A 24,926-nucleotide genomic window follows, 5' to 3' on the forward strand; every position below is an offset into this window, starting at 1 on the left:
TTGAAAGGTGAGCCAGGCCCTAAACTTCCTGTTGTGTAGATGCTTTGAAATCCAAAGGAACTTCAGAAAAGGTTTGCCTGCCCAAACCAAGGATGGTTTATCCCTTAATGACTGTCCAGGTGCACTGAGAGTTTCATCCTGAGTTTTTATACCTCAGTGACTCATAACATTAATGACATTAGCACCTATGGCTGTGACAATATTATCTTCTATTCTTGCTTTTTGCACCTTAGTGCTCATTATGAAATTAGATGACTTGTAGTGTTGAAAATAGTATCCCATTGGGAAAAAAAGTAAGAGGCAAATGCTGAAATAGTGAGAGGATATGTGTCTCCTTCATCCATCAATCGATCAGTTTTTCCCAATGTAGTGTACTCCAAGATTGATCTGTGCACTCATACTTTCTTCCTGTCCAACCAGAGGCAAAACTACCAGATACCCTCTCTGATTAGGGGATGTATTGTGCTTCTGGTGAATTATCAAAAGGGATACAGTATTGCCCTCTACACATTTTTATCCTGAACATTAATGTATCTTAGAGTCATATGAATCATCTCCTCAGATCTGAATAGAAGAATTTCTTGAGAACATCTTGTTGTTTTATCTCTTATTGTAAAGCATCTTGAGACGTGTTGAAACATACCACATAAAAATAAATTGAATTTAATTCTCAATACCTAGAGCTGGCTGATTTAAAGGAACACTGCCAAAGCAGGGAATGGTATTTCAATATGAGACTACTTCCTTCTTGGTTCCAAGAGCATGTAACTGCTATATTAGTAGGAGAAGTGAGTGGATGCAATTTCTGAGGAAATGCCTCTTTGTTTAAAAAAAATCATAAATGATCATTATTGGTATTATGGTAGCATCCAGATGCACCAGCCAGTGAGCTCCACAGTGCTAAGTGCTGTACAAACACATACTAAGAGACAGTCCCTGCCACAGAGTACTCACACTTTAATAGACAAGAAGAACCAAAAGTGGGAGAAAGGGAGTAATATTATCCCCATTTTACCGATAGGGAATAGAACTCAGTGAGTTAAGAGCCTGCTGCAAAGCCCACTAAAATCAATGGAAAGATTCCTATTGATTTCAATAGAATTTGGAGCTGGCCCTGAGTCACTTGCCATAGGTGACACAGGAAGTCTGTGGCAGAGTTGGGCATTAAACACAGATCTCCTAAGTCCAAATCCAGAACGTTAACCACCATACCTTCTTTCACTTATAAAACTGTGCTCACAGGCCACCATACAGTAATGCCAATATATACGCAATATCAAACAACTCTCATACTCAGTCATGTCTCCCTAATGTCCTCACCATTGGCCATAGCCATACACCAATGACATTAAATATATCCAAAGGATGGAGGGCATATAGAGCCAATATTGTATCTCTCTAATAAAGAGACCACTTTGTCTCTTGAGCCTGCATTATATCAAGATATACCATATATGTATACCACAATGTGGAAACATACGGTAAGTAACATTCTCAGCTTAACATATGTAAATTTGGCATTCGTTGAACAGAATCCTTGCTATTACTACGTGTGGTATGCTTATCATCATATTTTAAATATACCAACTGAAATACTATATATTGATATCAAGAGAGTGGATTCACTTTTTATTGCCTTTTCAGGCCAATATACCAGTATCCCTGGAAGCTGTAACTTTGAAACAGGAGATCAAGATTGGACTATTGAATGTGGATTAACACAAGATTCTGTTGATGATTTTGACTGGAGTATTGGCAACAGGGCTGTCACAGGGCAAAGTGGTCCCGATGATGACCACACACCAGGTAATATTAAGTTTCTCACATCAGTCTGGGGAAAGGGACGGAAAATTCTCATGCTTAGCTCTAAAAATCATTAAGCCATCTGCTGAGGAAACAAAGTATTCTGCAGAATTAGTCCCACAATAGGCAGGAGGCCTGCTTAGTCGACCTGAGATCAATTCAGTGTATTGTGCCAGAAGGTAGTGGTGGTAAGCAAATTCCTCAGTTTTGTGGCGCTAATTGGAAAATGCCCATAAAAAATGTTCTATTCTTTTGGATGATAAGGTATAGGGGATAGACATCATAAATGGCAGTGCTAAAGTAGGCCAGATGAGTGTATTGAATCTTGTCATGTATACAGTCATAGTAATCACCAGTGTTATCTGAATGCAATTAAAAATAAACAGCCTAACAGAGAGGCCTGTTATCAACTGTTTTAATCATTTGTTGGGTCAGCATCACTGTAATTTTATAGATTGCTCTTTTCAAAGTGGCCTTGATTATATCATTCTTGATACTCTATTGTGGTTTGATGCATTTGTTTAGTCATCTCTAGACAATGAGCTGCTAAATCAAATGTAAGGATACTTATTAATAATGACCCCTGGAGAGAAACAAACTTTTTATAAGCAGGCACAGTGGATTAAATAAACCTACTGTCCATTTGCAAGCAATTGGCAAAACCCTTATTAATTAAAGAGGTATTTGTAAACCTACTCATTTAGATCTACAAAGATGAAAAATTAAATACAAAAAAGAGAATACAGTCAGTGACAATAATGTTTCCTTTTCTGTTGGACTTTTCCATAGGAGATGCCTTATACATTTTTGACTGAGTGTCATCATTTTGTTGTAATTCTGCTGCATATTACATAGTGAGCCAGGTTCTGCTTTCAGTTACACTAGTGTGAATTCAAAGTAACGCCACTGAGCTCAATAGCTTTTTTTGTATATTCTGTGTAATGAAGCTGTAAACACATTTCTATAGATATTGATCTTTCCACAGCATCTAATTCAGATGGTCACAAACAAAAACAAATCTGAAATTTGGCTTTCAAAACTCAGAATGGATTGTTTTTTAAACAGCAAACCCATTTCATAAATGAACAAAATGTGCAGGCAGGTGGTGAGCTGAGACTTCTGCTTGCTTGCTTACTTTACTGTTATCTTGTCCTTTCCTTTTCCCTGTTTCTGCCTCATCCACCCATTGTATTTTGTCATAATCTAGGATAAGCTCTTTGTGGTCCTTTTACTGTGCATCTGTCTGAACCATGCATGATAGGGTCCCGACCCTGGATTGATGGCCCTAAGTGATCCTGCAGTGCAAATAATAAAGAGTAAGAAATCACTGCAACAACAGAATCTGACTTCAGGGGCCAAATTCTCTGCTGGTGTTAATGCATGCTATTCCAATGACATCAACCATAGCGCTCTGCCGCAGGTCATCATTTTCAATGTCTGTCCTGGGTTGAAGCTTAGCATAACACTCATGGGTTCCAGATGAAGATTCAGAGTTATGCATAGGTCCTTAAAGGATGAGTGAGGAGAAAATGGGGAAAAAGGAGCAATCGCTGCGGGGCCACAATAAAAAATCTCAATGGAAATTATTCTCCCCATGTTGTAGCTGGTCAGGAGCTTAAATACATGACACATACATTTTGTATTAGCATGTCCCAACAGAAATCCTAGCTCCTGATAGCAAAGTAACCCTTGATACTACTCACAGAACAAAGTATACTGACATGACAGGTTTCAGAGTAGCAGCCGTGTTAGTCTGTATTCGCAAAAAGAAAAGGAGTACTTGTGGCACCTTAGAGACTAACAAATTTATTAGAGCATAAGCTTTCATGAGCTACAGCTCACTTCATCGGATGCATCACGAAAGCTTATGCTCTAATAAATTTGTTAGTCTCTAAGGTGCCACAAGTACTCCTTTTCTTTATACTAACATGGAATACAATTACCTGGTATGATGAAGACAACAGGCTGTCATGTTAAGATTTAAGGAAAAAACAAATAATGCAGACCAAGTATTAGTAGGTGGTGAAAATATTGTAATAGCCATTGTCTTCATCATGTACCTGTGACCAACATGTCTGCCAACTCTCATTTCCTCCTTGGTCTTTCAGATTCTCCTCTTAGGGCTGCCTGCTACAACCTGTTGGCAAAACAACATGACTGGTAGTTGGTGCCCCTTGACCAAGACTGAGAGGGGAGTGCAGGTTCCAGAAACTCTTCACCCTCCAGCACCTCTCTCTGCAGATTACAGGGTCCTTGTCCCCAGGCAGACATCTGCATGAAATTATCCAAACAGTAATCTCAATAAAAACAAGACTGATTAAAAAGAGAAAATAGAATTAAAACAAAATTAACAGTTTGCTTAACACTTCTAGCTTTGCTCTTCTCATAAGCTAATCTCCCCAGATTTTCCACCAGCATATCCATGACGCGTTGCTTTATAAATCTTCAGAAAAGACAGATAATCAATTAAAAAAACACTCCGACCTCAAACACTTTAGTCTAATGTCAGAGCAAAATGATGATTTTATTAATCATTTATATTGTCATAGTACCAAGAAGCCAACTAGGTTGGTCTCTGTTTTGCTGGGTATGATACAAACATATAGTAACATTCCATTTGATTTAGAATACAACATATCCATGTCACTATAATAACTTTGAAATAACTTTTTTACTTGAGAATGTTTAAAATCTAGCATCTCTTGAAAGTACTGAGGTGTAACACTCACACCCTGATAATCCAACATAAGCAGATCATCTGAAAAAAATATTACAGACAGAGAGAGAAACTGAGAGCATTTCACTGATAGTCATTGCAATTTGCAAAACCCCCCTTTTCGTGGCACCTTAGAGACTAACAAATTTATTAGAGCATAAGCTTTCGTGAGCTACAAATGCATCCGATGAAATGAGCTGTAGCTCACGAAAGCTTATGCTCTAATAAATTTGTTAGTCTCTAAGGTGCCACAAGTACTCCTTTTCTTTTTGCGAATACAGACTAACACGGCTGCTACTCTGAAACCCCTTTTCGTGGTGTTTCAGCCAGAAATTACATAGGATTGAGGTGCAAACTGAATGTCTCATTCTGAATAAGTGATCATTTGCAGGTCTCTGAGAGTGGCATGTTGTATCCAGTTTTGAAATCCAGTAGACAATTTCACTTTATGAATGAGTGAACTAAGTGTGTGTGCAATTTTAGGTAAAAATAAATGCACTTCACTTCAAATAGCCTTTGATGTTATGCCCCCAGTCCATGTGAGCCTGATTCTTGAAATAATCAAGTAGTGAGCAATTATCTTTGTGTTCATTTGCACTTTCTCAAAAGGTTTATTATTTACCACAATACAAAAAAAATTCTAGATCAATTGCCAGAAATAGTTTTGTGCTAAAAAATCACACCAAAATAGATCTTTATTTAGGTGTTCCATCAGCCAAACTCCTCAGAGCCAATGAGTGGCATCATCTGATATCTTAGAAATGAATTCACTTTGGTATATTCTAATTGTTAAAGCTGTAACACAGCTCTCTTGTCCCACCCTGGTTATCCTATTACAGGAAAAGAGCAGCATTCATCAGTAGCCCTTTGGGGGCAGGGTCTGTTTCTTAATATGTATTTGTACAGCACTCTAGCACAATGGGGCCCCAACTTTATTTGGGTTCTCTAGGCACTCTGATCATAACAGTAATAATTAGCAGGGAGGAGTTAAACCAGAGTTGTGATGAGGCTGCAGAAGGGTTTGGGATTTCCAGAGAAGGGGACTGGTTGGGCATGCTTGTCGCTAGGGTATCTAGGAAGGTTTGGCAAGGGTGTGTGTGTGTGTGTGTGTGAGATGGGGTGGAATAGGTGTATGTTACTATTCACTAGTCCTCTCCATGGGTCTTGCCTCCCCCTCTAGACTATTAATTCTTCCTTCCAATATTTCTTCCATGCCTCCTCCTCCATCCTCTATTATCACCATTTTCTTTGAAGAACCCCAGCTCCACGTTCCTTAACCATGATCTTCTAGGCCATTTGCATTACACCTATTCCTCACCTTTGCATAATGCCTCACACTTGAATTGTTCAACTATCTGGTGCACAATGGAGTTTGGAATACTCCAAATCCCAGAACATATGAAACTGGAATTTGGATGGCCCCAAATTCAACCACACACCAGCAAGAGTTCAAATGTGAGGTATCTTGGCAGGGGCCAGCACAAGGCAGATGGGACCCAAGCTCACCTTTAAGGTAGGGAGAGTGCTGGTTTGAGAAATAGATATTACTGCATGGTGGTGTACTCCTGACTGTTGAAATGATACAAGACATCACTGGAGAAACTGTCCACCATGGATAGTGAAGCCCTCCTTCTAGGGAAAATCTTATTGTTCTATTGCTAAAAGCCTGTCTTAATTAGACCAGATTAATCTACTTGTAATCACCCTAGAAGTTTCTCCAAACTCACAGGGAACCTATCAATTTGATTTTGCAACTTGTTAGCCAATTATGTACCAAAAGGTTCAGAAAAGCCCATTAAGGGCCGGGACACACTACTATTGTGATTCTGAATATGCTTCAGAGTAGCAGCCGTGTTAGTCTGTATTCGCAAAAAGAAAAGGAGTACTTGTGGCACCTTAGAGACTAACAAATAGAATTTGTTAGTCTCTAAGGTGCCACAAGTACTCCTTTTCTTTTTGTGAATATGCTTGTAGCTGATTATGTTTAAACAAGAAAGAGTATTCCGTGTATTCCTTGACTTGAAAAATTCTGAATTTTATCCTCTAGAGGAGAATTACCCTGACCTTCCTCACTGCTACCACCAGAACAAAGATAGTTTGTTTTACCTGAGCAATTGAGCCATTGTAAATGTTTTGAAAATGGGATTTTAAGAGAGCTTGCTTGATCAAAAAGTGTTTGTTGCTTTAAAAAAATGTACTCGGAAGGTTATATAATTACACATTGTGTGTTACTGTTATTTCATGAATATGTTTATGTAAAATGTAGCTACTGATTGGTGCAAAGTCATTTCCATGTCTTTTAGGAGCTGATACCGCTATGAAGCTCACAACAACCTTGTCATGAGCCAAAGTCAAAAGTGAATTTTATTTATATAATAGTCCTTTAGACTTTTGATTGAATTTTTTACAACAATCAATATTAAGAAGTCAAGTGAAGGAAAGTGACAACAGTACATAGTGAGTGGCATCTGAGGGCTTGTCTTCACTACCAGGGTAAGTCAACCTAAGTTACATTACTCCAACTGCGTGAATAAAGTAGCTGGAGTCAATGTAGCTTAGGTTGACTTATCCTGTTATCTTGACTGTGCTGCATTGATGGGAGTCATTCTCTGGTTGACTTACCTTACTCTTCTTGGGGAGCTGGAGTACCGGACTGGAGAGCGCTCTGCAGTCGATCACCCCGGTAATGAAGCCTAAGAGATAGCAACCTGAGTTCTCCATCACACTAAAGCCCTTTACACCACTCTGTAAAGAAGTTCTAAAGTGAGGGTAACTATAACTGACCTCCATTTTAAGGCCCATTTACACTGCTAGTGCAATGCTATTCCGGAGAAAAGAGACTACTGTGGCATATCAGATGCCATTGTGTGATAGCTGGCGGCAAAACTGGCTTTTCTGTGGTGGCCACTATATTTTAGAGGCAATGTTTGTATGGAAGTGAAGTGTTTGGAATAAAGCTGTAGTGATTACTGACATCTTACAACCACTTTGAGCAGGGTTGGATTAGCTGACCTCCTGAGGTCTGTTCCGACCCTAATCTTCTATGATTCTATGAAAATGAGAAATGTTTGTCATTAAGTTATCCTAGGATCAAATATTACCAATATTTCAATATCAATATACTCTCTTCTAGAAAAGAGAGTAAGTGTGATTTGTCAAGGGAGAAAGCCACTCTAAAGAAAAAAAGAGTAAGTGCATTCAAAAGGAATCAGACCTATTTAAAACCAGACAATGGTCATGTTATTCATATTCCACAGAGCTGTTAATGTACTGTGCTACATCTCTGGTTTAATGGTAAAGATTTAAATCTTTTAGTGAATTATGTCCATGTAAGGTGCTGCTTGTCTCCAGCCCATGAAGGACCCACTGCCACACCAAGAGTTTCTTTTCCAGGCAATTGTATGTTCCAAACACAGGCAAAAACCTTACAAAAAACAGTTCTTTAGCTCACCCAGAGGACTTTCCCCTTTGTCCCTTTCAGTCCCTCCTGATTCAGGACCTACTTCAGGACTTCTTCCAGGCTATTTTAACTGAGCACCACTTCCCAGGGCTTTCTCCTGGAGGTCTTTTCCCCCAGCAGGTTCCTACTGCCTCCCCTTGCAGGGGATGCTGGAAGCCCCTGACAGGGCATTCCCTGCTCCCCAACTAACACCCTGGCTCTTTATAACCCCCAGTTCTGCCCCATCCTCTTAATTGGCCAAAATGGGAGCACCTGTTCTGGCATAAGGGAGCTGGACCTACTTCATTTAAAGCAGCCAGTCACCCTGAGACAGTCCAATAACCTTCAAGTTTCCCCTGTTTCCAAGAAGAACTTACAGGTAACATAACTTGGAGCTACTGTTAATTCTAGTACTAGCAAAACCCTTTCAAAAGAACAATGACTTTCATATAGACATCACTATCTCAAACGTTTTTTAGAAAAAAATGGTTCTTTTAGAGATGAATTTGCATTCAGATCTGAACATTCCCAATGTGTTCAGTCCACCTCTAGTAATTTTTTTTTGTTTGCAACAGAGCTAGGGCCAAGGTGGTGGCTGAATAGCAAAAGTGGCTTTAGGAGGGTTTAAGGAATAAATTTGTAAAATATGTATTGTTAATAATATATACATCTGTTATCAGACCCTTGGCCTATGTGTAAATATATATTTGGGTCTGATAAGATACATTATTGCTCTCACTATCTAAGTAGCTACCTATCTACTTATCTATCATGGCTTATTCTCTTAAGTATGAAGTAGTATTCAAAGAACATTTTCATTCATTTTAAGGTAATGGACAACATTTTCTGTATGTCAACTCATCTGCCCAGCAGGAAGGAAATAGGGCAAGGATAATTACTACAAAATTCTTCCCAGCCAGCCTTGGAGTGTGTAGAGTCCGGTTCTGGTTCTGGCTGTGTGATTCCAAGCAAACAGGAACTTTAAAGGTAAGAGAAAAAGTATTTCTATTTAAATATCTGATATCAATATTTGTTTCAGAGTAGCAGCCGTGTTAGTCTGTATTCGCAAAAAAGAAAAGGAGTACTTGTGGCATCTTAGATGCCACAAGTACTCCTTTTCTTTTTTATCAATATTTGTGTTTCTCGTGTTTTGAATGGTTTAAATTGCAAATGTTATATTAGCTTTGTTTAATCTCTGTTTGGTTGCCGGTTCTTTACCCAATCTTTCTGTATTGACAAGATCAACACTGACCACTCTGCTTTAGTCCTAATTTCACTGGAAATGCCATTAGTACATATGTGAGTCTCACTGTCAGAAACTCGTCCGGTCGTTGCAACCAATCTTACTGAACAGCAAGACTTTTCTGCTTTGCATGCTTCTATCCTCAACATAAAGTAAGTGCTATTTCCAAGTTATATAACACACTAATCCTGAAACGTGCTATACACAGTTAAAAAGAAAAACATTGTTTTAAAAATATGAATGTTAATGCTCATGAAGGGTAATAGATTAAAAGCTCTGGACATAAACTATTTACTCATAGAACAGATGCAAGGTGGAGAGTGATAGTGCAAGCTTCCATGAAAATGCCTTGGCAGTGTTTTTCAAGCCTACCTAATGCTCCTACCTCTAAGGGTAATGGGGTGAGTCTTTTTGCCCTCTCTCCTGAGCCGGCTTATAAAAATGCTAGTTATCATGTGTCTATAAACTGGCTTGGGACCATCAGCTCATTTCACATAACCCACTGAACAAATAACGTGTCAGACAGTAATGTGTTTATTGACTCAAGCCAGATTTGTGTGTGTATGTTTGTCAGTTTGGAAATGTGAAAATAGAGATTATGTCAGTCATACTACATGTGATATGAAACAAAATTCAATACAGATTAATTTAGCTGTCTAAAACATGTGTTAGAAGGTAGGAAAGACGGTCATGTTGACTTGGAATCTGGAAGGCAGCAGGCCAGTGTTCTAAAACTGATTCATTCTGGTACCACCTTCCTGTTTGACCTTGAGCAAGTCACTTAGGCCCAAAGGTATTTGGGTTCCTAACTTCCCTTGAAATCAATTTACCTTTGAGGATCTGGGCCTTCATGTCTCTATGTCTTGGTTCCAGATCTATAGAATAGGAATTATACTACGTCATTTTTCCACCTTTTTTCTGTCTTATTTAGACTGTTAGCTCTTCAGGGCAGAGGACTGTCTCTTATTATGTTTATTCACAATGTATAGGTATTGGGGTGCATATTTCAATTGGGCCTCTAGGCGCCACAAAAAATAAATAATAATAACCACCAGTAAACTATGTAATATCCAATCGGCAGAAGCATCAAATAATTAAAAATCAGTGCATTAACTGAGCATTTATACCAAGCATTAAACAAAAACATTTCTCACAGCTGTACAGTCTCCAGGGATACTAGTTTCAGATATTCAGCTTGAACTTCTAAGAAATTCTTATACAGAAATGTTACAGTTCTGTAATTCTGAACAACTTTTTAAACTTCTGCTCTCCATCATCAAATGCCACCTTCTTATTTTACCACTTACAAATGTGTGTGTGCATACACACACACATTCCTTTATGTTTTGCGTAGTAAAGCTAATTGAGAAAAAGAGTTGTAGATAAAGGTCAGCAATTTCTGTACTTTGTGAATATCCAGATTATATTAAGGTAAAAGGCAAATAGTGTTTACTTCTGAATATTTTATTCAAGTATTTTGATTTTACATTTTTAGGCTGGGATTTGTTTAATTACATGTCTCCTGAACATTACAGTGTGCAAGCCCCAGATTATACTTTTATTTTTATAGAGAACTTCTGTTGGACTGAAGTTTTCAGTCATGTAAATGTTTAGGGCTTGTCTTCATTACCAGGGAGATCAACAATGCAGCGGGTGTCAATTTACTGGGTCTAGTGAAGACCTGCTAAATCAATGGCAGAGCACTCTCCGGTCAACTCCGGTACCCCAGCTCCCCAAGAACAGTAAGATAATTTGATAAGGGAGAGTGTCTCCCATCGATGCAGCACCACTCAAGACACCGGCGTAAGTCGACCTAAGCTACGTCGACTCCAGCTACATCATTCATGTAGCTGGAGTAGCGTAACTTAAAAAGAAAAGGAGTACTTATGGCACCTTAGAGACTAACAAATTTATTAGAGCATAAGCTTTCGTGAGCTACAGCTCACTTCATCGGAATTGAGTTGTAGCTCACGAAAGCTTATGCTCTAATAAATTTGTTAGTCTTTAAGGTGCCACAAGTACTCCTTCTCTTTTTGCGAATACAGACTAACATGGCTGCTACTCTGAAACCTCGCGTAACTTAGATCGACTTACCCTGGTAGTGAAGACAAGCCCTTAGAAGTAATTCGTATGTCAAAATATATGACCTATGAGTCAGGTAGCAGGTGGCCACATAAAACCTGCATTTCTGTGATCATTTATTAAACTACATTAGTTAAACTTTTAGGCCACAATTCTACATAGGGATCATAAACATGAAATCTTAGTCCTGCACAGGAGTATGGTTATGTGCTTTATCTCCTTCAGGATTAGGCCTTTTATGTGGGAGCACATAACAGTAAAATTCATAACAGACAGAACTAGTCCACCAGAAATTATACACATATTTTCTTTCTCTTGAAAAAGTTGCACACTGAAGACAATGTATCCTTGATTGTGTCCTTCCCTCGTGCCATCTAATAGGTGATCTGATTCAGCAGCAAGCTTTTTTTTTTTTTTTTTTTTAAGAGGCAAAGGATATTAACTGTAATCACTCGGAAAAAAAAAATCAAACAATCACTGTGAACAGCTAAGTGGAAACCTCTGCTCAGTTTGTAGTGGAGGTAAAAAAAAAAAAAAAAAAAAGCAAATCATCTTAGGATGTCTGCAAAATGAGAGAAAATATTATAATGCTATTATGAGAGTTGACGGTACATCCACCACCTGAAATGTTCTGCTCTGTTCTGATTACTCTATCTCATAGGATATAGTCTGGAGATGGGAGTTTAAAGTGACTCAAGTCATGGAGATACTCCAGAAGAAGACAGATTTAAAAGACTGGGACTGTGGTTTAGAGAGGAGATTTGTTAGAGTCATACAAAATAGTGAATGGTAAAGAGAGGCACAATGGGTGATCCTGTTTAACCCTTTATAGTACAAGAAAATTCAATGGAAGTGAAAAGGGAAAATTGAAAACAGACACATTTTTACACAATGCATAGTTAACTTGTGGAACTTATTGCCAAAAGATTTCATTTCACTGAGGAGAAGAACTTAGGTAGTATTAAAAATGATTAATTAGATGTTTATAAAAGTAATTGCATTAGATAGGATAAAACATTTATAAGGGAGATAAGCCCTCATACTTCAGGGTATTAGCCAACGCTATCTTCAACTACCAGAAGTTCTACAGTATGTTACATTCAGGGAAACAAGGAAGAGGCCTAGACCTTCAGATGGGTAACAGGTATCTCAGTCTAAGCAAGTTGTTCCATAATTGTCCAGTATGGGGTTTCTTTCATCTTCCTCTCAAATATGTGGTAGTAGACATTGAGAGAAAAATAATTCTGGACTAGACAGACCACTGGTCTAAGCTAGTATGGCAATTTCTCTGTTCACAGGAGTAGTTTCAGGTCAATTCAGTTAAATTACATTACTTTACCCGTGCAAATAAAAACAATGCATTTCTTTGTAGATTTGGATAGCTATTTACCCAAATTTATGCAGAGCAGGAGAGAACTTGGAGAAACCAACATATAAAGCACAGTCTCTCATAAAACAGCTGGCTTCTCTTTTAAAGTTTTTTCTTCAGTCCTTTGTGCTCCATATGAGTCTATCTGTATGGAGGGGAGTAAAGCAATTACAGTTTCACTATTCAACTTCCTTCCTCTTCAGCTTTTCTTCCACACATTGTCATAATAAGGAGAGTTAAAACTAAATTAATTCCCCATGTGACAATAGTTTCAATATTTCAACTTTCTGGCTTGTTCGGGCAGTTAATGTTAGCAGAGGTTGCTATGAACCAGGATGCAGTAAATTCACTAAAAATGACCAATGGGTTTTGCATTACTATTATTATTTTAAAAAATTAACAGACATTGGATAACAACTTTTTACAATGTATTTTCAATGTTATAGTGGGTGGTGGACAATGTAATCAGCGAACTTTGCTTAATTAATTAATGTGCTTACTTTGGCAAATCAGATGTTCTACACTACGTTATATTCAGGGAAGTAAGGAAGAGGCTAGGCCTTCAGAAGGGCAGAACCTGAATCCGATTCCCACTGTGAACCCCAAATATAATGTTATATCAGTTCCTGCCATTCTTGTTCACTCTGTATACTGGCACATCTTGTATTAGTGTTTTAGTGGTCCCACTTCTCACAGTCTGGCAGGAGGCACTGCTTTAAATCATGTTGATTCAGCATGAGGAAGAAAGATATACTACCAGTTACAGTGGAACAAAAGACGTGTAGTCTGAAGACATGAACTTGCAAGGATGTGGTACAAAACAACATGTCATCATTCTATATTAAAGTCAACAGTCAACTTTTTCAATTAAAGTCAACTTTTTCAATTAAAACTGGGTTGTGGCTCACAATAAAATGAACATGTGTGGTAGCCTTTCACAAGACTCAGGTTCTCCTAGTTCCATGACTGGAGAATACAGTGCGTATGGTAGGAATAATCAGAGATTATAAAATTAGTTCATAGTCACCTGAGAGCACACTTCTTGCTATGCAACCTATAGATCTGCCAGGTTCTCAGATATACAGAAAATCACATAATTAATACAGACTCTTCCATCATGACAACTGTTAGTCAGGTAAGATCAATCAGGTAAGATAATATGTTATTTAAAATATATATATATTTAAAAGCCTTCAAGAAGGCATGGAAGAGCCTTGTGTGCTGCAGCAGCTGGTGCCAAAAATAAGAGTAGCAGTTTACATTCACTTGACTTTCAAAAGTATGTGCCCCTCTCTCAAAAATTTATAGTTGGTGAAAAAAGAATTAGCAAACCACTGCCAGGAAGTGCACACTTCAGACAATTAAAACTGAGTCAAAATTGTAAAACAAAGAAATGGGATTTGCTAAAAAATTCAATTCTTACACCAGAATACAAATGAACCAGGTGCAAAGGCACTTTGCGGAAGAACTAAGAATCACAGAGCAGAGCCTCACTGACACATTCATCTCACAGATCTACAAATGGTAGAGTCCTTAAAAAAAAACCCAATGTACTATGTATTAATAGATGTCTTCAGTTTCAAGCATTTCATAAGGAATATTTTGCAATAAAAGCAATGCTAACTTGATTTCTCTCACTTGGTTTATTGTCCATGATGATTTAGGTGAGATGGGCATTTTTACAAAACCGCCTAGAAATAATGTCAGCATGGAGTGGAGAATAAACACATATGATATTGACTAGCTAGTGCCAGACATGTGGTTTGTTTCTTATTTTAAATAATGATGCAAACCAGAAACTGCCAATAATTAAATTATTATGACTGACTTCTCAGAAGCACAGTGACAGCCTGACCCTTCCCAAACCTGGTAGTTAGAGAACTGTACTTTCACTATCCAGGTTTATAGTGGCAACAGTCTGATCCCCTTTCATCCCTCCACTTGTTAAATAATCAGCTGTGGACACACAGGGCTAGTGTGTGCCTTTATGGCACAACTCACAGTATGCGGAAGGGCTAGAGTCTCTTGAGGCACTGAGCACTATGCAAGCATAATTCTTCCTAGGGGTCTGGGAAATATGGGCCAAAGTGTCTCTTCTGTACTGGGTACTATCTGTGCTCCTCCCTGTATGAGTCCATCTCAGCTGGGTGGTATGGAATGGGAGGAGTATTGCTTTGTCCCTCCTCCACTTCCCTCCTGTACAGAGGCTAATGACTGTCAACATTAGCCTTAAGCAGTGTTTGTGCTCTGTGAGTCCCTCAAAGCTCATCCTTGTGCTGTCTGTGTACACTGAGTATAAAGACTGAGACTGCATCTAGCTCTTGAACTGCAAGACACATTTGGTTCTTATTGTGGAGGGAGGCTCTGGCAAAGAATGCAATATTGCAATCTGTCAGTTATCCTCTTCACTCGCTATGGACATATTGGAGCCACTTACCCTGGAGAGAGTAACACCTACATTACAAGTAAAGAAACAGAGTGCTAATTGAGGTTCACATTTTTCTGAACCTCTTGAGTAATTGCTGAAATAAACCAAAATCAAAACTTTTTCAATTATTATTTATGTATGTTATAGTATTTTGTAGAGGTCTCAACTGAGAATGGGACCTGCTGCACTGGGGATTATACAAATGCATCGCAAGAGACAGTCTCTACCCTGAAGAGGTTACAGTCTACACACACAAAGGATTAGAGAAAGGAAGTATTATTACCACCATTTTACCGATGGGGAACTGGGGCAGATAGATTAAATTACTTGCCCAAGGCCATACTGGAAAACTGTGGCAGAGCTGGGAATTGAACAGAGATCTCCCAGATCCCATTTTAGTGCCTTGCCCAGTATACTGTCCTTCCTCGGGGAAATTCAGGTATTTCTACATTAAGAAACATAGAATCTGGCTCCCCATTGGGTTACTCCAGCTTTACATTAGCATTGCTCCACTGATTTCAGTGGAATTCCAACAGTTTCAAGCTGTAGGAATGCCATCGTGAGCCACATATGAAATGTGTAGAATTAGGAACTTATTGTACATCAAAGCAGGATTTTTCTTATCTGAATTTTTTACCAAAAAACCTCTCTGATACTTCTCCATTAAAATTTAAAAGCCAGAACACAAAAAATAAAGCCTGTGTTCTGAGTCCCAGAGGACATTACTTTTGTCCACACCAGAACTGAAAGCAGCAGAAGGCAGAAGTTAAAATTCAGGGACAGACTGGGATTCTAGATCCTGAGTTAGTAGAGGCTGGCTAGGCTACTGAGGTGAAGAATAGTAAAAGGCCAATATGGATCCACCAGGAACCCCTTTTTGATTTTCAGGTCATTAAAGAAACCTACAAAAAGTAGAAAAAGGGACAAATTGCTAAGGAGGAATACAAAAGAATAGCACGTGTATAGGAACAAAATCAGAAAAGGTAACTCACAAAATGAGTTACACCTAGTAAGGTACATAAAAGGCAATAAGAAGAGATTCTTTAAATACATTAGAAGCAAGAGTAAGATGAAAGAAAGTGTAGATTTTCTAGTTAGCAAGGAAGGAGAGCTAATAATTGACGACATCTAGGTGTTTAATGCTATTTTGCTTGTCTTCACTGAAAAAGTTAATGGTGATCAGATACTCAACATAATTAATATTAGCAACAAGCGGAGAAGGAACACAAACCAAAGTAGGGAAAGAACAGGTTAAAGAATATTTAGATAAGTTAGATATACTCAAGTTGGGAGGACCTGTTGAATTTCATCCTAGGGTACCAAAGAAATTAGCAGAAACAATCTCAGAACCATTAGCAATAATCTTGAGAACTCTTGGAGGATGTGTGAGGTCCCAGAAGATTGGAGAAGGGCAGTGGGAAATGTGGTCTAGATGAAAGTACTATAAAGGGGTGCACAACTGACTGAAAGATCAGCCTCAGGGAGTAATTATCAGTGATTTGCTGTCAAACAGGGATGCCATAGTGGCATCCTGCAGGGATCAGTCCTAGGTCTGGTACTATTCAATATTTTCATTAATGGCTTGAATAATGGAGTGGAGAGTACACTTATAAAATTTGCAGATGACACAAAGTAGGGAGAGGATGTAAGCACTTTGGAGAACAGGATTAGAATTTAAAATGACCTTGACAAATTGGAGCATTGGTCTGAAATTCAATAGAGACAAGCGGAAAGTACTTCTCATAGGAAGGAAAATCAAATGAATAACTACAAAATTGGGAATAAACAATGTGATGCAGCTGTAAAAAAGGCTAACTTCATTTTGTGGTGTATTAACAGGAGAGTTGTATGTACAACAAGGGAAGTAATTATCCTGTTAGACTCAGCACTGGTGAGGCCTCAGCTGGAATATTGTGTCCAATTCTGGATGCCATATTTTAGGGAATATGTGGACAAATGGAAGAGAGTTCAGAACAAAGCAACAAAAATGAAGAAAACCTGACCTATAAGGGAAAAAAATGGGCATGTTTAGTCTTGAGAAAAGAAGACTGACGGGGGACCTGATTAGTCTTCACATATGTTAAAGGCTGCCATAAAAAGGACTGTAATCAATTGTTCTCCATGTCCAATGAAGGAAGGACAAGACATAATGGGCTTGAGCAAGGGAGATTTAGGTTAGATATTACAAAAAACATTTTAGCTATGAGGGTAGTTAAGCTCTGAAACAGGCTTCCAAGGGATGTTGTGAAATCCCCATCATTGGAAGTTTTTAAAAACAGGCTAGACCAACACCTGTCACGGATGGTCTAGATTTACTTGTTCGTGCCTCAGCACTGGGGGTTGGACTAGATGACTTCTGGAGGTCCCTTCAAGCCTTATATTTCTATGATTATATCAGCCAAGGAGCAGAATTTGCATTGTTGTTCTGAAAGTTAGCATATATCCTGCCTGTCTACAAATTGAAATTTAGAAAGAGGTAGCTGAAAGAAGAAAGAGGTTACAAACAAAAACCATAAAGAAACTGAAAGTATAAAAATACCTGATCATTAAAAATTCCCTTCAGCACTAGATGTAGAAATATATTTAGTCTGACAATAAGAAAGTACAGTCCTGGGAAAAAGATAAATGATTAAATCTCAGAAATGCTATGGGGAACAACCAACACATTTTCTGCCTTCTGATCATCCTTCGCTACCCAAGTGGGCCTTTTTTTCCCCCTCCTTCAGAACAATTCTTTGTCAGAGAAGCCTTTTTATATTTAGTTTCCCTCATCTATTCACGAAGAGGTGCGTGTGTGTATATTTTTATATAATAAATAATACACACATGCACTTCAGTTTTGTTTGGTGTCTCTTTTGTTCTAGTCAAATCAGTCCATTGCTAGAAATGAAAGATATTCATTGACATACTCTGTCATGACAGTGGAGGTGGCAAACGGATCCAGTGAAACGATTGCTGAATCTATGAGTGTGAAGTCTGTTCCTCAGGGAATAACACCACATCATTTTTCACCCTATTGGTTATCATTTCTTTTCTTAAATTGCCCTCAGAAGAAAGCTCTAAGATCCTTCCACCAAGCACTCTTTCACCTTCAGTGAGTACCTGACTTTTTCAACTGATGCTTGACAAGAACAGCTGCATGAAGGACTTGTTCCTCCCCTATGTAGAGGCTTCCAAGCAGGTGGGAGTTACCACTGGTTCTGCCCATTTCAATCTCATTGAAGCATGCCCCTAACATAGATATTTACTTCGATTCCTCAGCCAGTTTTTCATTGATCTAAAGATGACTAAAACATAGACACCTGCAGAAAGCTGCTGGAAGCAGCGACTGACTCTGTTTCACTAAACATCTGCTTTGATAACATTTTGTCTCAATATTCTTATGGAGTAAAGCTCAAATAAAGTATCTGATTTAAGGTCCTGGTTGGTTTTTAACTCAATTATCCAACTGAATTGGTTGGGGGACATGAAGGTCAAGTGACTTATTGAAGGTTATGCAATTAATCAACCTGGATTTAAGCTCAGAATTTTCTTGGCTCTCATTCTTTTGCTTTTCTTTATATTTCATTGCCATATCAGGGACCCTAGGTTGGGAAATGAGCTCTGGAGTGGTGGAATATCAGGCCCAAAGGTGATACACACAATTTCTGGCAATCTGAGATGCCAAAAATATAATGCTTCAGTGCCTCCTGCTGGGCAGCTGATGAAGTAAAATTGCTTTAAAAAAATCACAGTATATTAAGACTTATTGGGCTCTTCTGTTGTGTTTGAGTGGCACTGGTTCAGTAGCTTTGTTTTGCTGCAAATTCATTCCATGTAGTTTGTTTTAATATTTGATTTTGTTTTACACTGACATTTATCACTAAGTTTATATGAGCCAATTTGCCATTGCTGAGTGCAGTGCAAATTGCATCAATGGGTGTAAGTGTTTTTTGTAAGTGTTTGTAACAGATGCCAGATTGAAACCACTGGGTGCTGCAGTCCTCTGTTTATACATCTAAAAGCTTCACATACTCTCACACCTCATTTCAGACAGAGAGGGACCAACTTGAGGGATTGAGAGGTCAATTGAACCTCTGTGCTGAGTATTTCCTTTGACATAAATGGATTTTGGATCAGCTTCTATGCTGTCCAAGGCTGGCAGCAGGGTTTCCCAATTAATAACTTCTGGCCGCATTTTCTGTTATGTGAACTCTTGTTTACTAGAAACTGGATTGAGACCACCACGGCCACTCCACAACATTCAGTTATATCTAACCAAGTAATGAACCACAGCAGAAAGGCTCTGTATTACATAGCCAGTCAGCTGAGCCCTCAATCTTTGTTGGGTTGACCTAACTAGCTGTGCTTCTCTGTAGTTTCATGCTGATTACATTTTATTTTCTGGGTTTCGTTGTCAATAGGTGTACACTGCCGAAGAACATGGAATGGATATTCTGATGTGGTCTTCAAGTGGAAATAAAGGAAGCAGGTGGACATATGCAAATGTGGTTCTCTCTAGCAACAGTCCTTTCAGAGTCACATTTGAAACTCAGGTGGGAGGGAATGAGCTCACAGAAGTTGCTCTTGATGATATTTCTTTCACCCTGGAATGTATGGATGCAGGTATGTGATTATACAAATACTGTGAAACACAATCAGAAATGAAGGCATTTACCATTTTACAATGGTGAGTTTATGTTGTGATACTAATATGTTCCAAAATAACTGAAGTAGCCAGTAAAAAGTATTTAAAGAGATCATCATTTTAAAAGTCAGCATTTTCTAGTCATTGCAATCTTGGTATCTAAAAACCCACAGTTAAGAATATATTCCTGTGAAGAATATAGAGAAAAACTGTGAGATCTCAGATACCACTGCATGGATTTTTTTATTTTATTTTATTTTATTTTATTTTTAAAGAAAAGCACAATACTATTTCCATTTTACAACATCCATCAGAATGTAGAATGGAAAACAAACTTTTAGTCTGACCACAATACAGGACAGTGTGTCTCTGCATTGGAGAAGAAAACTGGGTGGTAGGAGGTAAAGGGGAAATTTCTCCTTTCTGATTCATGTGGCAGATTTTGATTTAGTCCTTTGGCTTTCCCTATGTGTCTGGATTTCCCATTGCCATCAAAAAAGTTCCACCCATATAGGAAGAGAAGAATATCTGAATAAATATATTTATCATGTGGATCTCTGAGGACAATTCTGCCCTAAAACTAACATTTGAATAAATCTGTAATTATAGCAGCCCCCGACAGTATCAATATAATTGAAGGCCTGTTAGTGTTTTATTCTGAACCCTATTTGAGAGGGATTTATCACTGCTGCACTGTAACAATTCTCTCCAGGATGAAAACAATCAGACAAGGTTTTAGCTTGGGATGGAATAGTTTTATGAGCACAGAAGTCACTCTCAATTATTTTAAAAAGTAAATGGTTTTTCTTTTATCTTTACTCTCTTCATAAAGAAAAGGAGTACTTGTGGCACCTTAGAGACTAACAAATTTATGAGACTAACAAATGCATCCGATGAAGTGAGCTGTAGCTCACGAAAGCTTATGCTCTAATAAATTTGTTAGTCTCTAAGGTGCCACAAGTACTCCTTTTCTTTTTGAGAATACAGACTAACACGGCTGCTACTCTGAAATCTCTTCATAAACTATCTCAGCAACATAACAAATTTACCATGCTGCCTTGCTCTTTGAGAATTTATGATCTTGAACTTCTACTACAAAAGCTTTGTGACTTGAACTATGCAAAAAATGGCTTACATCCTAAAGCCCTACAATACTATTTATTATGCCAGTGTACTGTATCATACAATACAATATAAAAAAAAAGTATATGCAAGATACTGTACTACCTCTTTTTCAGCCACTAACATCTATGGAGATTTTCAGCACAAATAGCAAGTATCTTTATTCACACATGTACACCATTGTTTGCATGCAAATAATGGTATTTCCATGAAGTTCAGTCATTCCTTAAACATTTCTGTGAATGAAAACAGTTTGTCATGAGTATGTGTTGATAAATAACCAATACGGATTGGATATGGCAAAATAAAATAAAAAAGATACAGATTTGTATGAAAATGTTCTGGAATAATTTTTTTCACTGTTCACAGAGCTTTAATAGTGACCCAGAATTGTTCAGACAGCATCTAGGAAACATAGCCCATGTGCGAATTACTTGTATCACACTGTGTTTAAAACACTGCCTCTAACGTCAGTGATGATAAAACCAGTCTCTGGGGAGATAAGCCACATGCTGGTTTGTACTTGAAGTTTTGATGGTGCAGTATGTTCTCACTTATGTGAGATTTGCTAAATCTAGAAATACAAAGTGCAGCTTTTTTCTGAAAGGTGCAGTTCAGGCAAAGGCTATTATTAGAATGACTTCCAATGAGCTCTGATACGCTCACATGGTCAAGTGCTTGTCCTAGATTTTTTTATGTCAACAAACTCATTCTCTCAAGAATCATTTAAGAATTTTAACTGAATGTTGGAATTACATGGTATTGTGAGGAGGGTCACACCAGGGGGTTTTTTAGGTGATATATTTTAGTACTCGTGACTAATTGTAATACCTCACAGTCCCTGTTTAAACCCCCTGAAATCTATAGATTGTCTTCTGTCTTAGTTCACTTCCATAACTCCGATTGACTTCACAGGGAGTCAAACGTGTTAACTCAAGAAAAAAATCTCTAGTTAAACAGGCATAGTTGTCTTCTCAAATGATGATAATTTAAGAAATAAGATAACTCTAGTGGTACAGTACCATTTTCTGACTGTTCTCTGATTTTTCCAAAAGGTTTCCTGATAGCAATTTCTGGTTTATTCTTTATTAAAAACATGGCTTGATGATGAATAGACCTCTGTGAATAGTCAGTTTTCATAGCTATTGAGTTAGGCTGGTTAGTTGTGATTGGTCAAGTAAGTCACAAGGTATTGTACTTGTTCTCTGAATTGGATGAGCACCAGTCTGTCAATACAAATACTTTTACTTGCATATTTAAAATTTGCTTCATTTGTTCATGAAGTTTTGACTTTGGCTGTCTCCAAAACATTCATACCAGAAAGAGCGATTGCACAGATGTTTGCTGATAAAAAACACAAAACAAGGAATAAGTATGGCTGAAGCAAAAAGAATTAGTCACGTGTACTCACCATAGGACCTCCCGTTGGAATTTGTGAGAGGTCTCTCACATGAGGCAGACACACACACACAGTCTAAATGATTAGAATCTTTATGAGCCGTCTTATGTAACTAATAAACTAATAAAGAGAGTTGTGGTCTAAACTTTATATCCCTGGTCTCACTCTGGCTCCTGAACTATAAAAGCTGCAACATACTCATGGCTGCCTGACTGTGCTAGAAAGCACGACATGTCAGAAGTGACCACATTGTGCATGAAGCAAGACATGGCTGCTTTTGTCAGGAACACAGTGGATTAGGAAATAGTGCAAACTGCTGCATAGAGGAAGAAACTGCAAGCTACAGACCACCAGGAGCCAACCAAAAAGTACAGAGTACTGAGACCCAGAACATAGACAGTACACACAAATGAAACCAAAACTAACACAGTAAAAGAGAAAACAGGTTTTTTTAATAAGAAAAAAATGAACATAAACGGTTGCCAGCCACTCCCACATTCATCTTTCCTTGGTTATAGCTGAAAATTGGAGGAGAGGGGGACAATGACTCCACATCTATAGGACAGCCTCAGGAGCCTATAAAAAAGAGGAGGACATAAAAGAGGCCATTTTATTGCTCATAGTGAGAGAGGATTCAGAGTAGCAGCCGTGTTAGTCTGTATTCGCAAAAAGAAAAGGAGTACTTGTGGCACCTTAGAGACTAACAAATTTATTAGAGCATAAGCTTTCGTGAGCTACAGCTCACTTCATCCGATGAAGTGAGCTGTAGCTCACGAAAGCTTATGCTCTAATAAATTTGTTAGTCTCTAAGGTGCCACAAGTACTCCTTTTCTTTTAGTGAGAGAGGAGACTCTGGAAGTGCATAACACATACTTACAGCTGCCAACTGAAAATGGTCCCATTTGGGGTCAGGTCTTAACAATGCTTAGGAACTATTTAACCCTAAAAATAATGTGATTTTCAAATGATACCTGTTCTGGTCTCACCTACACCTAGGAGAAGAAAAGATAGACAAGTATGTCACAGAGACAAAAAGTAAGACGTGAGTTTGGAAATATTAAAAATGACATGCTCAGAGTCAACACTGTGTTCAGTGTCACTGATAAAGGACTAAAGGAAAGGTTGTTGAGGGAGAAAGATTTGGGCTTGTAAAAAGCAATAGACATTTGCAGACCCTCTCAAGCTCCATGTCTAGTTGGCAGCCGGTGTCAAGTGGAGTGCCCCAGGGGTCGGTCCTGGGGCCCGTTTTGTTCAATATCTTCATAAATGATCTGGAGGATGGTGTGGATTGCACTCTCAGCAAATTTGCGGATGATACTAAACTGGGAGGAGTGGTAGATACGCTGGAGGGGAGGGATAGGATACAGAAGGACCTAGACAAATTGGAAGATTGGGCCAAAAGAAATCTAATGAGGTTCAATAAGGATAAGTGCAGGGTCCTGCACTTAGGATGGAAGAATCCAATGCACCGCTACAGACTAGGGACCGAATGGCTCGGCAGCAGTTCTGCGGAAAAGGACCTAGGGGTGACAGTGGACGAGAAGCTGGATATGAGTCAGCAGTGTGCCCTTGTTGCCAAGAAGGCCAATGGCATTTTGGGATGTATAAGTAGGGGCATAGCGAGCAGATCGAGGGACGTGATCGTTCCCCTCTATTCGACACTGGTGAGGCCTCATCTGGAGTACTGTGTCCAGTTTTGGGCCCCACACTACAAGAAGGATGTGGATAAATTGGAAAGAGTACAGCGAAGGGCAACAAAAATGATTAGGGGTCTAGAGCACATGACTTACGAGGAGAGGCTGAGGGAGCTGGGTTTGTTTAGTCTGCAGAAGAGAAGAATGAGGGGGGATTTGATAGCTGCTTTCAACTACCTGAAAGGGGGTTTCAAAGAGGATGGCTCTAGACTGTTCTCAATGGTAGCAGATGACAGAACGAGGAGTAATGGTCTCAAGTTGCAATGGGGGAGGTTTAGATTGGATATTAGGAAAAACTTTTTCACTAAGAGGGTGGTGAAACACTGGAATGCGTTACCTAGGGAGGTGGTAGAATCTCCTTCCTTAGAGGTTTTTAAGGTCAGGCTTGACAAAGCCCTGGCTAGGATGATTTAACTGGGACTTGGTCCTGCTTTGAGCAGGGGGTTGGACTAGATGACCTTCTGGGGTCCCTTCCAACCCTGATATTCTATGATTCTATTCTAAGCCATAAAGACACAAATAGAGATCAAGTCTGGGGGACATTCTGACAAATTTATACAGGCTTTTACACAAAAGTATGGACAAGACCCAGTCACATGAGAATCACAGCAAAGCAGACTCACCAACAACTCACACAAAGAAACAATGCTCAAGCTATGTGGTAAGACACACCCACCCAGAGTCTGCCCAGCCTTTACAGTAACGTCACAAGTGTGGACAATTAAATCACTATTCTTCTATGTGCAGAGCAACAAACATACCCAAAAGACACAGCCACAAATCTCTGGCTGAACTAGAATGTGAACAATGCCTTGTAGATATAGAATCCCAGGGTAATAGAAATTATATAACACACACTCAGCAGTGTATACATTCACTGAATATAAAGAATGGACCTGCATGATACAGGAGATGAAGCTAATGTTTTATCAGTTCACCTTTTGAAAAAGATACCAGGTCCCATCAGAATAAAGCTGTCTAAAGTTGCACATATAGCATATGGC

At 38.7% G+C, this 24,926-nt stretch overlaps 1 protein-coding gene across 1 annotated transcript in view; it reads left to right on the top strand.

Annotated features, from left to right (window-relative positions):
- The window catches only part of MALRD1 (MAM and LDL receptor class A domain containing 1), a 481,748-nt gene that overhangs the window by 367,934 nt on the left and 88,888 nt on the right, over positions 1-24,926 (top strand). Inside the window, 3 exon segments of the mRNA XM_043509412.1 lie at positions 1,645-1,806; positions 8,788-8,945; positions 19,484-19,685. Of these exon segments, the coding sequence (XP_043365347.1) occupies positions 1,645-1,806; positions 8,788-8,945; positions 19,484-19,685 (522 nt within the window).

The sequence above is a fragment of the Dermochelys coriacea genome, chromosome 2 (genome assembly GCF_009764565.3).
Source record: "Dermochelys coriacea isolate rDerCor1 chromosome 2, rDerCor1.pri.v4, whole genome shotgun sequence".
In the NCBI taxonomy this organism is placed as follows: domain Eukaryota; kingdom Metazoa; phylum Chordata; order Testudines; family Dermochelyidae; genus Dermochelys; species Dermochelys coriacea.